Genomic DNA, 16558 nt, shown 5'->3' with positions numbered 1-16558 from the left:
TGTGTGTGTGCAACAAACTACACATTTTTCATGCCATCCTTTTGTCTAATTTACCGTACAAAATAAAGACAGACAGAAAACTCAACTCAAACAAAGGTAAAAAGAGATACTTTGACATAAAGAAAGGGTTGTCACCAATGCATCTTGGCTTCCTGTCCACAAATGTCAAAACAGCAGCCAGAAACATGGGTGTAGCAATACTATAACGTTTAATTTGAAAAATAAGTAAGAAAAGTTTTTATCGCTCAAGGAGCAGCTTGAAATATCAGGTCTTTGCTCTCTTGATCTGATCTCAAATATGACATTTATTCTTTCATATTATGTCAGATTGTTTTCATGGTTTTGACGGGTTAAAGGAGCAGTCTGTAGGATATAGTGCCATCTAGCAGTGAGGTTGTAGATTGCAACAAACTAAATACTGCTCTGCTCACGAATCCCTTACCTACTTTGTAGAGAATCTACGGTGGCCTTCAGGTAACGTAAAAAATGTGAGAGTCAGAGTTTGTTTTGTCTGTTCTGATGTACTGTAGAAACAAAGCTGACTCCATGGAAGACGATTTGTTGCCCATCTAGATCATAGGGCTCATCCTGAGCTAACAGAGACTAAAAGATTCTCAGTTTCAGGTGGTTATTCATCAATAAAAACATATTTATGAATATTACATTACATTTCTGTCCCTTACTCACACTGCTCCTTCAAGACAAAAAAAAACTACCCCACACCTTAAGCTGGTACAAGACGCAGGTGTTCTGCTTTCAACAAACTGGTTACCAGTGAGTGTTAGATGTGATTTTAAGATTTTACTGATCACCTTTGAAGCACTTCAGGCCCTCAGATCCAGACCTAGCTGCCTGCAGATCAGAGGCTGCAGAATTAGCAATTTCTTTTAAAGCGCTCTTGTATTTTTTAAAGCTTTTAAATGATGCAAGCGAGCTGTTTTATTTCCAACATGTCATGTTTTATTTTTTTATTTTTTTTATTTTTTTATTTTAATTTTATATTATTGTTGGGTATTATTTCACACACCCTGCACAATACTGTATAGCTTTTTTTTTATTCTAAAACAGCTATATTGTGCTCTAAAAACCATAGCAAATAAAACATTTTGTAATTAAATTTTATTTGAAATTAAATTAAATTAAATTTTTTGATTTTATTTGCAGTCCTGAGATGATATAATCCTAATTTCACCATGCAAAGCACTTTGTAACTTTGCTTTGAAAAGTGCTGAATGAACATCATCTAATCGGCTCCTGAGTGTATGCATATAAGGGTTAAATCTTTTAGTGCCATGATGATTTCACTTACTGTAGGAAGTATGATCTTGTATTCCAATAAGAGGTTATTGAAAAAAAGGCTGGTAAATTTGGGATTTACCGAGAGGGTTTAAACTTGATATGTATATCAGAAAATCAGCTCATTGTTGCTTCTCATCTGTGAAAAAAGCAATAGAGCAGGAAATGTTGAAACTAAATCAGATGTTCTGTTTGAGCTTCCTGTGTGAAAGTTGCACACCCAGGCATCAATATCTGTGTACTGGCATGCAAGGTACAAGTTCCTGATAATGTACGTACACGCACAAACACACACACACAAACACACACACACAAACCCAAGCAACAATATCTATAACTCTTGCATCTTGCATCACTGCATCACATCAGACATGAAGCAAAAATGTTTCTGTTTATCAAGTCACTACATGTAGTTAGGATAGTTTAGATGGTATAGTGTATGACAGAGCACTTTATATCAGAAAAGTGTTGAACTGCTCCAAAAGGGTGGCAGAGAAAGTCCGTTTAATTGTGTGATAATACTGTTCAGTGGGTAATTCAGCACAAAGAGAGCAGAAATAATAAAACTATTCTCACATCAAACAATCACAATCAAGCCTCTTCATCCTCAGGAGTTTGACATCAAATACATTACTGTTAGTCTGTAGTATGCAAACTAGCTCTCTAAAATATGAATGGTTTTGTTAGTCAAGGACCCCCATTGATCCCAGCAACTCTACTCACACAATGACTCACACACGCCTCCTTCAGCAATATCAAGACTCACCACTAGATAACCTTGAGTATGGTATGAGTGTATCTGCATTGGCATTTTAGCCTACAATGACTGCATTTCTCAACTAATCACTCAACAACAGTGCTGATGGCACTTGATGATTATAATACTATTATTATTATTATTATTATTATTATTATTATCATCATCATCATCATCATCATCATCATCATTATTATCATGATTATTATTATTATTATTATTTATTGATTAATTAATTTATTTATTTATGTATGGGTTCCCTGACTTAACCTCTGGTACCATCAGCAAGTCAAAGTATTCTCCTGTTCCATTAAAGGGACATTTGACCCATATTCATATCAGTGTAGTTCACATTACTTCATGGAACTGTTTGACATTAATTCATGACATTATAGAATATGATATATTTTATCTACATTTGTACAATCCAATGAAAACTAAAAAATTAATTGGTAAAGGATTCTGGTGGGTAACAACGGATTCTGTGTGTGTGTGTGTGTGTGTGTGTGTGGTGTGTGCAACAGCTTGATGTCTGGGTATATTAGTCGTGGGCCTAATGGTGTAGGATATCACAAAAAATGCTAATGGTCTTCATCCATCAGAGCTGAATCTGTCTCAGGAAGTGCGTCAGCAGCACACGTTAGAGGGGGGAAAAACTGAAGAGTGCAGTCGTAACCTTATTCTACAATGAATCACAGATTGGACAGAGTTCTTTTCAATTACCCTAAATTTCCCCCTGGGTCGTTGAACACTGAGACTGCAATTCTACTTTTCCCGGATCTGAGCCCCAAGGAAAAACTTGGCAACCCCATAACTGGTCACATATGAGCAGAGCTTATGATGAAGTGGTGAAAAACAGTAGTACTGTAATGCAGCATATTGTCACAGTCATTACCATCAATGTTGAAATGCTGCACCTCCACTGGGAGGAATCATCTCTGAGATTAAAACATTATGGATATTGTAACACTAAGTATTTCTACACTGCGGTATTATATATTTTGATCTGTTTTTACTTTTAACTAAGTGAACTTTTTCCAAGAAGAGAACAATTTTGAGGTCTTTAAACCAGGTTATAAAATCGAATGTATTGTAAAATATAAACTCATGGTTGCCAGTTCTTTTAGGTTATGATCCTTTTAGGGAAAAATTGTGCAGTTCTACGTTTCAGACGTAGCAACATATCAACATTTCTAAAGGAAGATAGTTTAGGAGTTTTTTTTCATCACGAGGACAGGATGGTGACATTTAGGTATATGCCAAGCAGCAGACAGCAGCAAACCACAGACAACAAACATTTTTTTATTTTTAATAAGTTGTTGGGACACACAATGTGTTTCTTCTGTCATATCCCATTAATCATCTAATGACCCCTCAGATTCATCTTGTGGTTGGGAACCTCTTGACTAAAAAACTAGTAGCAGTATAGAGTACCAGCTACAATTATAACACCACACTTAAGCATTGATGTATCAGTATAAATCTAATAATATATTATATGATAATATATGAGTAATAGGGGCCATTTTTTAGCTGAGTAAGTACTTATACTTTTTCTTCTATTTTATACTATAATTCTTTTTTACAGATAATAAGTATTTACTTTATTATTATTATTTAATTGATTTTGTATTGAACTTTTATTTGTAACAGGGTAGTTTTAAATTGTTTACATGTACTTTTAATTAAGCAGATCGGTGCCTGTTCCATCAGTGAGAACAGCGCACACATCATTGCAGACAGTGTGTTGTGTGCTGCTACCCTCTAGTGATCAAAACGGAGAAACACCAAGAGACACATAAAACCTGATCTGTTTACTGTTTATTTGTGTGCACTGCACTTGATCATTATGTACATCCTGTAATGGTAAACAGACCTGAAAAGGAACACATGAACAGAATTTGTACACAGTTTAGTAATACTTGAACAGCAGACAGGCAAACACATAACGTACAGTAGTCTGTATCCAAATCTGATCACTTCCATACGTACCACAACTTCAAACAACACACATCCATTGACTACAATATAGAGGTTAGCTTTTTAACATAGCCGTAAGATTGCAGATAGAGAATTCGGTCAGCGAGGGAGCTTATGAGGGTTATTTCACATGTAGGTCCTCGGTGTAAATAGAGCACAGAAGCACATACTACACACTTCCTGTTTCTGGTAAGTCACCAAAGAAAGCAGTAGCCTCTAGATCAGAGTCCAACGTTTTAGAGACCCAAAGTATTTCTCAGGGACCCATTGCAGTCAAGACGCTTCGTTATGTGATCCATTCTGGGTCCCAAACCCAGTTGAAGAAACAGCACGTTATAGCAGTCACACTCTTTCTCCACAGGTCACAGTTAACATCCTCAGCATGGATCAAAAAACATAATGATGGTAAGCAAGGGTTAAAGACAACCAAATAAATGATCTAATCCTTCATCTGCATCTCCAAAACTGAGACAGAGATCATGACAACAATAACAATGTAAAGAACAGTTCATGAGCATGTAAAGGCAAATATTCTTGTGTGTGTGTGTGTGTGTGTGTGTGTGTGTGTGTGTGTGTGTGTAAATTGACTTTATACACGTTTGATAACAGAGGTCAAGTATCAGAATAAAATAACTCTGCTTTACATGATCCTGCTAATATCCTTTGAAATCCTTAAACCCCTTAAAGAAATTAAGGATTGCTTTAGTTTCCGTTTGCTAATAATACTTCATTAAGTAAATAATTTTGCATATGTTTGTCATTAGTCCATGGACTTCATCCCAGGACTATGAAATACCTTTTGCACAAGAAGACAATGTCAGGAGTCCCATTTTACAGAGAAACTATCACTTTAGCCACCATAACAGTGAATTATATGGAGAGAATTTAAATTTGTTCTGGATTATACTTAACATGTACAGTCATGTGTGTTGCATCTTGCTGTTGATATGTAATAGTGGTAATTTTGCTCACCCTGACAAAAAGCTGCGTGATAATTATAAATAAAAGTGTCAGTGCTATGACAAAAATGTCTCACAAATGTAAACATAAAGTAAAGGCGAGACAACCTAGGTAAAAACAATTTTTTCATGAACTTTTGAGATCTGGGGCTATTTTGCTCCTCTAAAATGTCCTCTTCAGACTAGTGGAAACAAAACATCCAAAATACACATTTAGGTGTTTATTTTTGTCTAGATTTCTGTTCAAGAAATATATGCAAAATTGCATATTTAATTAGATAATGCTTAGTTTGTATATCTAAACATGAAATGAAATTTCTTTCAGAAATTTCAGAAACTTTTTTAATGCAAGTAATCAGCTGGGGAAGTTTCATGGTATTATCAACTAGTTAAAATGTTTCCCCTGGTGTCTTGATTTCTGTCTAAAAGTGCAGGAGTTCTATAATACATTTCTGTAAAGCCCATTTTCTCGAGGAGAGGTTTTTTTTTCTCATACTCTGGGCCAGAAATCAGTAGTACCTCACTTTCTACCAACTTTCCAGTTTTATTCCTATCTTTATTCTGAAAGTTTTTACAGAGGGGTTTGTTCATATATCCTTCTTTGCCTAATTTATAGAACTAAAAACACAGTAATAACAGATTTCATATGACTGTTGATGGTATTTTCTGATATATGGGGTGATAAAAACCTGTGGCTTTAATACGTCAACAACATTTAAAAAAACAAGTTTTGAACCCGGCGTGTGTGATAACTATTAGTTAATTAGTTTTACCCTTTTCACCTGGGGTGTCTCCCCTTAAAAAAAAAAAAAAAACATATTGCAATCACTGTAAAAGTTCTGATAAAATCATTGTAATGACAGCAGATATATGCAAGGTCTGAATTAAATTTGAAATTTAAGGTATGAAGAAGTCAAATACAGTAAAGTACATTAGTATCATCTTCTCAGAACATTTTCCACCCCTATAAAATCAACCCATGACTCTTTCTGCATTGGGGAAAGTTTGTGGGGCAAAAAGAAAAGTTACATGAGCAGCACTTAAGTTTTAGTGCCCCTTTTGTTGTCTGTGGAAAACATGCAGACTATTAAATGTTACACACAAAAAATGTGACATAGTCTTACAAATTATTCCTATGTTTTGCTAACTTGCCCGAGTTAAACATTATGGCCCAAAAATCCCAAACATGTCCTTAACATACAGGAGCAGATGTCATAAATAATGCAGCAGTTCTGAAACACACAAAAATGAACGCATGAATAAATAATAACAATGGCTTTCCTTTCAAAGCTGCACCAAGTGAAGTTTGTGCTTTTGCTCCCTTGCAAAAATATGTTACTGTACGAGTGAGTGTGCATGAGGCCTCGAGGTGCTTCATGTATGGAACTGTACATGTGCTAATCTTAAAATACAGTATACAATCCTCAGTTCCCTGCAAACTTGGAAACACACAAGGCTTGGTTACATCAGACACACCAATCATCTCCGACAGTACAAACAGCTCTTTTTCAATCCATCATATGAATATTAAGTCGGGAAGTGAAAATGCAGCCGCCTTCTGACCTCAGTTTTTATTAAAGAGGCCCTTGATTTTCACTTTAAATTATCCTCAGCAGTCTAAATCAAAAAGGCTAATAGAGAAGGAAGCCAACCTGTAATCAGTGTCAAAAGCGGTAATAGCAGTTGCTTTCGTTCTCTTTCATAACAATTTCTAAATTAAATAATACATCCAAACAGCCTGTTTTGGATGGAAAACAGGTTTGCCAGCTAAAAACATACTGCCGCTTTTTTCCATATTTCTAAGAACATTCAATTGTGTGAAAAACTATGGATTTGATATGACAGAACTGATCCTGGATCCAATTTTTCCCACAAAGTACAACAGGATGTTTTGTAGGTAAATGGCTTGATTGCTTGTTAAATGCTTATTTGTGCCTTACAGACTATCTGGCACCCTGAATCCCGTATTTAGAGCAGTCTGTGAAATGCTTGTTCAGTTTACTTCCTGATGTGTTTTTCTCTTATCTTATGTCCTGCGTCTCTCACTCTTTTGACCGTTCTCTTCTGAATCAAGCGCTTCTTTTGTTTTCCCAGACGTCCCGGTGACTCTGCTTTGATTGGTGGGTTGATTTCAGGGCTAAGGACACTCGACAAGGAAGGACAATGTTGCACCACATACATACGTACGTACATTTGAGCTACGGGCAGTCGCTTGTTCAGTCACACTGTTGTTGTTCTGTCGTCTCTTGCCATCTTTGCAGATCAACTGGAGGTTCTGTGTTTGTGTGAGGTGAGAAGAGAAGTACGGGTCAAAGCACAGGTATAAAGGCAGATGTTGTAGGGTGCTGCTGGAGTATGTTAACCAGAAGTGGTGACACATTTTTAAGGATTAGATGACAGAATCAGGAGGGGCGTCCTCTCCTCGCTTACTCCCTCTCGTTATTTATTCAGTAGAGGGGTTTTTGTCCTTGGCTTTCAAATTCTGACCAGGCGTCATTTAGTTCCATGAAAATCATCTTGGCATATTGTTCATAGGGCTGTCCTGTTGCCTGTAAGGGAAGAGAAAAATCTGTTAAACACAAGGGACAATCCCCTGACTGAGCAATGAAAAGCAGGTTTTTCCTCTCTGGAGCTCATCTGGATATAAAACACCTGCTATGACGGAGCAAATTGGACTTAAGCCATGAAATGTAAAAATCAAGCCATATGTGATTTGATGTGGATTTACTCTATGGTTGTGGTAAAAAAAACATGACATATATATGCACATTATCAATGTACTCACCCCCAGGCGATTAACCATTGGGGAAAAATACAGGTGACAAACAAACAACAGTTCTAAAAACATGGCAAACACAAACAAAACAAAAAAAAAACTAAAACCATTCTCAAACACACAGAAATTTTTTTAAAACCTGCAAAAGCCCAAATACCCAGTTATTACCCAGTGATGGCAGTGTCAGCAGCCAGAATTGGGACATTTTATTTATGTCTAATTCCGGGGTTTCATTCAGGCCGAATTGGGCAAACCAGATACAGATCAATTCCCACATGCCTAGTTTGGGCCAGGTCATTTCTGATAATGGCCCAGTGATGGCAGTGTCAGCAGTCAGAGTCAGACCGATTTGGCTACCAGGGTGTAACCAATATAATTTGATTTAGCTTTGCACAGTTTAAGTATCCATCCTCCAAACACTGCACCAGATGTGTTTTATCATGTTCATTCATGAAAAGAAAGAATGTTGTTCAGATACATTTTTTAAGTATTATATCTCTATCTAATGTCTTTCTTTAGATGCTTTTATTATGAAGCTACTAAGTCCACTGCATGAGCAAGTTTGTATGTACTATATTTACAATAACAATAATCGTGTGTGTGTGTGTGTGTGTGTGTGCATGAATGCGTGCATGCATGCTTCAATCACAGAAATCTGGAGTGACAGTGCATGCCTGTATCTTTTTCGGGTTTGTACTGTGAAGTATATGCATGTGTCCCAAAATGTATCTAATTTAGTGGTCCCAAATAAATGTTTTTGTGAGATTATGCAACTGAACCATATCTGATATAAAGCAGCCTCTTAGTCTGCCCTGTTTTGATTATTTAAATCCTGCCACCTTGTAATGATTGATCAGTGGTTACTGATTTAGTGATTAACTCACTATACCCCTGTGATAGGGTACATTTTGGGTTGTGCCTACGCTCTTGGTCTGATTAAAGACATGATGAATAGAGGGGGGAAGGAGGGGAAGTCTTATATTTCCTCCTTGCATGCATGCTACCATGATTGCACCAGAGCCATAACCTGAATCTGCTGAGTATTCTTGACAGTGAGAAGAAAAGGACTTCACTGGTGACTGACAGCACGGGTAAGGTCATTTCACTGGCTGCTGTTATGATTGACTTTCCATTTGTAAAGACGCTGAGGACACTGAGGAACTCTGTGGTCATTCTCTGTCCGCTGTATGTATTCATTCACAGGTCCAAACTGCCTTCAAGACATCTGATTATGCCGCTGATGTTCAGCTAGCCTGGTGATTCATACTGTAAAAGGACGGAGCCAGATTCTGTGATTCAGTGCAACAATGCCCCTGATCCTGAACCTTTTAACACTGATTTTGGTGGAGTCCACCATGGGAGCTCCACAGGTTGTTAAAGTACCAGACGTAAGAACAGATGATATCAATACTTTTCTGACTATTGCATGGCAAGTAGCCAGCCATATCAGCCCTGATTCCAGCTGTTACGTCTGTGGCCTTATGCCCTACACAGCTGCAGATGGTTTACCTCTGATGGCCGTACCTATCTCTGACTGTGACACCTGCCAGCTGATGCACATTCCTTTGTCTCAGTCTAATTCTCGCCACGATTGTTCCAGTCTCTCCAAAATGAGGCCACTTAACTGTTCCAGAGGAAATTCAAACTGCTACAGATGTCGCAAAACCCCGAAACCTGTTCCCATACTGCTCACCCCTCAGAAGTTCTCTTGGTGTCTCCAGAATGACGGCAGGACACCTGTGGGAGAATCGGACTGCCTTCATACATTCAAATGGGACCCAAAACGAACCAATATTGAGTTTAAATCTCCAAATTCTGGACCTCAGCAGTGTTTGGAAGCAGCAGGCCAGGCTCGCTTCAGGGCTCTAGCTCAGCGCACTGCCAGCTGCTCCATCTCTTCTCCTGTAGGAATGTACTGGGCGTGTGGAAACCTTGCGTACCCGTATCTTCCTGTGGATTACAAAGGACGCTGCGGGTTGGCTTACGTCATCCCGGCTATGAGAGTGACTCAATACCTGCCCCAGAAACCTCCTCTTAGACGGGTACGACGCGGAACTTCAGACATCTTTGGGACTCATAAGCAATCACCGTTCAAGAACATACTTGGTCCCCTGCTTCCTTTTTACGGAATTATGTCTGCGTTGGATCAAATTGCAGATCTGTCTCATGCCATAGAAGTCATAGCTAATGAAACAAGTAGAGCTCTCCTGCTTCTGTCGAGTGAACTCGCCTCTGTTAGACTTCTAGCTTTACAAAACAGAGCAGCTTTGGATTTTCTGTTAGCAGCCCAAGGAGGAACTTGTTCTGTTATTGGATCTGAATGTTGTACCTATGTGCCTGATTACAATGCTACCATTGCTGATATAGTTAACCATCTTATTGGCACCGGTAACTCTGTTCACCAGGATAGTAGTTCTTTATTTGATTGGTTGAAACCTAATTTTGGTCCCCTGAGTTATCGCATTGTTGAAGGGGTCATTATTTTGGCCGTTTTCATTGTTGTAATGTCTTGCTTTATATCATGTATGAAAAAAATAATTTTCAGTTTAACATAAAACAATGCTCTATTCTTTGGCACTGGTATTTTTCTTTAACTTTGCCAATATTAGTTAACCTTAAATGTTGCATTTTTCTGCAATTACAGTAAAACTGTAACAATGTGTTTTAAACTCATTCTTGGGAGACAGACGCATGGTTCAAGTCCATGTATTGAAGTATGGAGTGTGGTATGGTAGCAAACTGTCTCCAGGGTTGCCCTACTATTGCTGACCCTGCGTTACCCCTCTCAGATATATGAGGAAATACATTAAAATAGTCCTGCGAGAATTTGACTTGTGTAAAAATGGCCTTGTGCTGGTTGATAAATAAAGATTTTTGTATTCGACACTTCACGACTGTTCCTAAATTTATGAGAATTGCTTCTAAACTTGACTTTGAAAAGATGACATGTTTCACATGTCTCAGCTGTAAAATAGTGTGGTCTTTTTTTCTGTTTTATTCTGAACAGCTTTTTTCATGTGTGATATCTTCTACCTTTTATTGTTTCCCGCCTGTTTTCCTATACTCCTGCTTTGTATCAGTCTCGTTAGTTCTTCCCTGTTCCAGAGTCAGAGACACACCTGTCTTGCATTGCTCCACACCAGTGTTTGCTACCACACCCTCATTGTCTTTATTGTTAGCCAATCTCTGTGTTTCCCTCCCTTTGCCCGGCCTGCCTACTCCAGCTGTGTCTTGTTCTTGTGATTAGTTATTTTTCTTTCCTCTGAGTTGGGGTGATATGTGACCTATGATTTGTCCCAGTTAAAATTCGAGCAGAAGCCACTAAATATTTATTAAGGCATGGAAAAACAGCACAGTTATTGACCCCAAAAATAAGTATTGTACAAAAAACTATTTGTACACATCTTTGGAAATTACTTTTTGGCAACAAAATGGGTGGGTGCCAAATATATAACAAATAAAACATTAAATATTTCCTTAATTGTGTGTAGTAACGCTTCTTTAAGGTCATTTATATATTCTGTGCCGAGTAAGCCCAGTGGGTTTTAACAATTAAAAAATGATTAAAATTGTAACATTCTTACTGTGTTTACACATAGAGCAGTATTTCCAAAGAATGAGGGCATAAAAATGATGGAAACAAAGCATGATATTAATTACTGATGTCCCCAACGAACAGAGAATTCATTGGATGAAGGGACATGTAGTATTATCTCATTGCTTGCATACAAATAAAGATCCTCTCTTTACTTTTATTAGAAAGTCCACCAGTTGTTATCTGTCTCACCTTATCTGGGTGGACGACCAGAACAGCTTTGCGGTAGACCTTCTTGACTTGTTCGGGAGTAACCAGGTCAGCCATGCCCACAGGCTTCCAGCGTGTCTCCCCCTCCCACAGCACAGTATGCATGGTGGACAGCAGAGCACGGATGTTACGCTCCTTCCCCTCGATCCATTCAAGAATCTGGGTCACAAAACAGCAGAGAGAGAGAGAGGAGAGGAGGCACCATTAGCCAGTGATTTTGAACAATTATTAGAAGAAACGCTCTCAGTGATTTTTGGCTCTGGTGAAATGTTTTTAAAGGAGTAATTAGAAGTACCAAAGTTTGGTCACGGGAGACCTACATTGGTTGCTCCATTAATTCTAGAATAAACAGAAAAGCTTTAGAAGCTAAAGGGTTTTGAGTGCACTATCCTACTTTTGGGAATCACTGCTTCTATTGCGCAACAATGAATAAACAGATGACAAAAACCTAGCGAACTGATGTCAAACTGTAATTCTACTCAGATGTGGTGATGCAAGAGTCATAGGACTTCATGATGTTTCTCCCAGAAACTTCAACAGCAAATAAAAACAACACACCACTCCTTAATTTATCAGTTTACAGATGTTACTTATTATCATCAGAAGAAAAAAACCTGCCTTTATTTTCTCTGGGTCCATCTCTTTGGCCATCTCCTCCTTCCTCATCTCCGCTATAGTCCTGGGCCCTTTCTTTTCTTTGGTCCCTGTGAAGCCCTGACCAGACAGCAGGTCATCAAAGTTGGCGGCCGAAGCTTTGGGCTTTGAACCTGGCAGAAAGGGATATGAACACAGAGAGGCCACATTCTTTTTTAAAATATATTTTGAGCATCTGCACAGTATTACAACTACCTTTCTGCTATCTCTACTAAATTTATCATTTGGTGCTTCGTGTGTCATGTGTCAGATGACACGCTCAAGGCCAAATACCACTAACTTTTTTACAGCATGTTGCGTTTAGGGGGATTAATTGGCAGAAATGGATTATAATATAATAAGTATGTTTTCTTTCATGTTAATTAAAGAAATTCTGAAATTAAGAATTGTTGTGTTTTAGTTACCTTAGAATGAGTTGCATATATCTATGTGGGGAGCAAGTCTATGGAGATGGCCATGTTGCACCGGCATGTTTCTACAGTAGCCCAGAACAGACAAACCAAACGCTTGCTCCAGATAAGGCTATTTGCGTTTTCTTGTTTTCGCTTTTTTGCTACGGCCACTGCAGTTAGCAGGCCCTCCTTGATGAGCAGAACTGAGAAACCCCAAATGTTTTTATGAGAAACTGTTTTATTCAGTGTTTTTACCAGTTAACTCACATGGTCTATTTGTTTTTTTTTTTTTTTGGGGGGGGGGGGGGGGCTCTGCTGATAATGTGACTTGTGGTAAAAATCTCCTGAGTATCTGGATCTTAAGTTATCAGAGAAAACAGGGGAGCACAGGTAGCAGGTGCTAGGCAATCTGCTCATCATTGACATGCCAGACAGCATTGAAGAACATCGATTTGTAATGTTAAACTGCTTTATTCAGAGTTTTTTTAGCGGTTTTAATCACTTGGTCTGTTTGTTTTGGAGGTGAAGAGACTTCTGCGGATAACTCAGCTCCTGGTAAAATTCTCCAGAACAATGGACACTGAAGAGATCTTAACCAGGAAGAGTTCCAGCTGGTTGAAATCTGCAATCCTCACCTCTAGATGCCACTAAATCCCTCTAAATCTAACACACTATTGCTTTAGAGGTAAAAAGTCATTTATTTTAATTTCAAGAAAGCCAGTTATGGCCATGTATGTCAATAAGTCCTGCCGACAAGAATGTAACAAATTCAAAACATGACAGAAAATTTGCATTGTAACAGAAAAACCTAAATCTAATCCAACATCTGCGGCTCACCCATGCCAGCCTGTGCTTTGCCCCCTGCGCTGGGTGATCCCCCACCCATCGCAGAGAAGCTGACATTGTAGTTGGGTCGGTTCTGAGGCGATGTGTGAGGCATGGGGGTGTGGCTGGGGCTGGGCTTTGGCTGCGGGGTGGGACCCTGTCCTTGGGGTTGCCATCCTCCACCGCCTCCAGCACCTGGCTGCCACGAGGGGAAGCCGTGCTGTGGAGATGGAGGAGGTCGCGATGGGGAGCCCATGGGAGGGAAGGTAGGGGCAGCCCCAGTAGGAGTGGTCGGTTTGCTGGAGAAGCCAGAACCTGATAATGGAAAGGTTGAAGATTATGACATAAAGTGAAGAAAACAAAGACTCGTGCTTCAGAAAATTTCCAGTGACTAACCTCCAAGGTTGCCTATGTCAGCAAACGGGTCCAGGGTGTTTGGCTTGGTTTGGTGGGTGGGGGTGCTGTGGACGGAGCCTGTGGGACTTGTAGTGGCTGATCGACTGCCCATACCGAGGCCTCCTCCTGGATCAATCAACAAGTGATGCATGCATTTTTGAGCTCTTAAAGGTTCTTTTGGTATTCAGCAATCAAATCTACCAGCTTCCACTGATTTGAATACACACAAAAATGTTTAGTTTGCTTCTTCAATGAAAGTATTAGATGAAAATCCAGCGTTTGTGTTTATGTAAGAGTGTGAGTTTGTGTCACTGATTCTACCTGTGCTTGTAGTAGCAGGTCTGTTCCAGTCCCACCCTCCCTTTGCATTTTGCTGCTGAATGTTGACGGTTGGGGTGTTGGGCGGCACAGGGGAACTCCGGCCTGTTTAAGCACGTAAAGGTTAGTCACAGACAGAGCACACAGTGAATGGGACCTGAGCACCATGAAGCTACACAGCCAGAGTCTCATGAAAAGCATTAATATGAGGACTGTTGAATGTCTTAATACATCTAGATGTTAGTTCTTGTTTGTTCTCTACAACACTTATCAGACAGGCTGATTCATCATACATCATGCAAACCCATTTGTTTACACATATACAGCAGCAATGGGGAAAAAAAACAACTAATTCTTGCAAAGCTAGTGTGTAAGCAAGCAACAAGTCATGTAAATAAAAGGGAAGGGATTTTAAAAACACAGTGCAGAACAATGAATCTTGTGGGAAAAAATTTCAAAAGTCTTAACCAGAGTTGATGTGCAGAGACAATCACAATGCATGTTTTAGGTGTGGCAGCAGACTTGCAGGTACTGCTTTTAAGGTGTCTTACCCCGATATGGACTATTTTACTACATCCAAGATGCTGTGAGAGTGTGCAGCAGAAAGCATGCCTTACCCAAGCTTGTAGGCTGCAGGGTGGGTGATGGAGAGCGAGCAGCATGCAGGAAGGGGTCTGGCTGCCCCACGTTACCTGGTCCAAGGAATGAACCCATCACATCCTGAGATTTGGGCATGGGACCGGTCCCAAAGGGATCGAATGCTGAGGGAAACAAACATAATCCCAGCTGTTATTGTCTTACTCTAGAAAATTATTTGGACAAACACTGCACATTTTTTTAACAATGTATTCATTGATTTTAGCCACAACAAACAAAGACAAACACATACACACATACCAGTCTATGTATGTATGTCACCAGAAATACACAAACAAACAGAACACTGAACACCTGAACAAAATCTTAGTACTGCACTTAAAGATTTAACACACGTTATCGACACACATGCCCATCTCAGAGTAAATAAATAATGGATTAAAATATGTAAAAACTACACAGCCGATAAAGGGACAAGTGGGAGAAAAAAATTAGACGGTGAAAAAAAAATAGATGGTGAAAAAAAATGTATGGCAGAAACTAATTTGATAGTGGGGAAAAAAAACGAGAAAAGAGTATGTAGTAGCTCTGGGTTTTTCATACAATATACCAATATACTTTTCAACTAATCCTGTCTGCTTTATCTTAAGATGTTATTGTCTTGCATTTTCATTTCCCAATATATCTGTTTGAATAACTGAATTACATATTGTGAAATATCCCAAATAATATTATTCTTCCTTTCTTTAAGTCAAGTCTTTTTTGCACAGGAATATTAAACTAAAGAGTTTTTGTGACCTTCTCTGGCCTCTGACCCATTTAGCAGATCTCAGCTATGAGACATGAGTACAGCACATTTTGACCTGACTTGACTTATTTCCACTATGTATTAGTTTGTATTCTGTGGTAGTTCCTCAGTATTTGGCACGTCTTGACATGTTTCTTTTTTTAATTCATGTAGCTGGATGTCACAATTCTCCTGAGTTGATTAGAGGGTCATTCAGATCACCTGTTGCACAGGGTGTGAGTACTGACTCCTAATTAGGAATTGAGAGCACCCTGGTGCATTTACTCAGATTGTGACAACGCCCCTTCTAAGGGCTTAAGAGAGGTGAGGAGCTGCACACTCAGGGTATTTTGATCCTTCCTCAGCTGAATGCAAACCTCAAACACTGTCAGTCACACATTCTGGTCTCGAGGCCCTTTTAAGACTTCAGTGCAGTCCTTTGCTGTTGAGGGTGATTTTGTGCACTCTAAAACTTAACTGCCGGAAATTTAAAGAGCCCCTTAACACAAAGTCACCTGCAGCTGGGCTGTCCTTAGGGTTTTGTGTTTCATTTGCATTTTCCCATGGACATTTCATCACATCATCTAATGAAAACTGTGAGATGCATTTGAAAGCACCAGAAAAAGCTAATAAATGAACTTTGAGTCCTTTGAATTCTTAGCAAAATTGGTTTCAATTCTTTCAAAAGCATGCAAGGAGGCAATGAGCAACTTAAAAATAAATTGACATAAATGAGTAAGGAATTATTACAAAGTTACACGAACATCACCTTAAAATAAGCAACAAAAACAAAGCATCGAAACAAAAAAAACAATCTTAAGAAAAGGTTTAAAAAATGTAAAAAAAAAAGAAAAAAAAAAGAAAGAAATCATTTAAAAAATATATATACAAATAAGTTTTCTGGACATTGTCCCATGTTTTTTGCTAATATCTTTTTTTCCTTTGGTATTTGTGGGACTTGTCTTCAATCAACTGAAACCCTAAATATGGATCAAGCAATCTAAACTTACTTTGTG

The 16558-nt window shown here is 38.8% G+C and overlaps 1 protein-coding gene across 2 annotated transcripts in view; it reads right to left on the bottom strand.

Moving 5' to 3' along the window:
- Window positions 1–4580: 4580 nt before the first annotated feature.
- Window positions 4581–16558, bottom strand: part of dnajc6 (DnaJ (Hsp40) homolog, subfamily C, member 6) — a 41164-nt gene continuing 29186 nt past the window's right edge. The window contains exons 12-18 of one of the 2 annotated variants that reach the window (XM_042482832.1): window positions 14776–14919; window positions 14162–14263; window positions 13841–13966; window positions 13457–13759; window positions 12192–12340; window positions 11556–11732; window positions 4581–7541 (exon numbers count right to left, since the gene is read on the bottom strand). In XM_042482832.1, the coding sequence (XP_042338766.1) occupies window positions 7440–7541; window positions 11556–11732; window positions 12192–12340; window positions 13457–13759; window positions 13841–13966; window positions 14162–14263; window positions 14776–14919 (1103 nt within the window). In that variant the 3' untranslated portion in view covers window positions 4581–7439. The remainder of the gene's footprint in view (window positions 7542–11555; window positions 11733–12191; window positions 12341–13456; window positions 13760–13840; window positions 13967–14161; window positions 14264–14775; window positions 14920–16558) is intronic. The other variant, XM_042482835.1, reaches the window with a different exon arrangement.

The sequence above is a fragment of the Plectropomus leopardus genome, chromosome 3, assembly GCF_008729295.1.
Source record: "Plectropomus leopardus isolate mb chromosome 3, YSFRI_Pleo_2.0, whole genome shotgun sequence".
NCBI lineage: Eukaryota > Metazoa > Chordata > Actinopteri > Perciformes > Serranidae > Plectropomus > Plectropomus leopardus.
The sequence above is the reverse complement of the archived record's forward strand: the minus strand, read 5'-3'. Positions and strand labels throughout refer to the sequence as shown.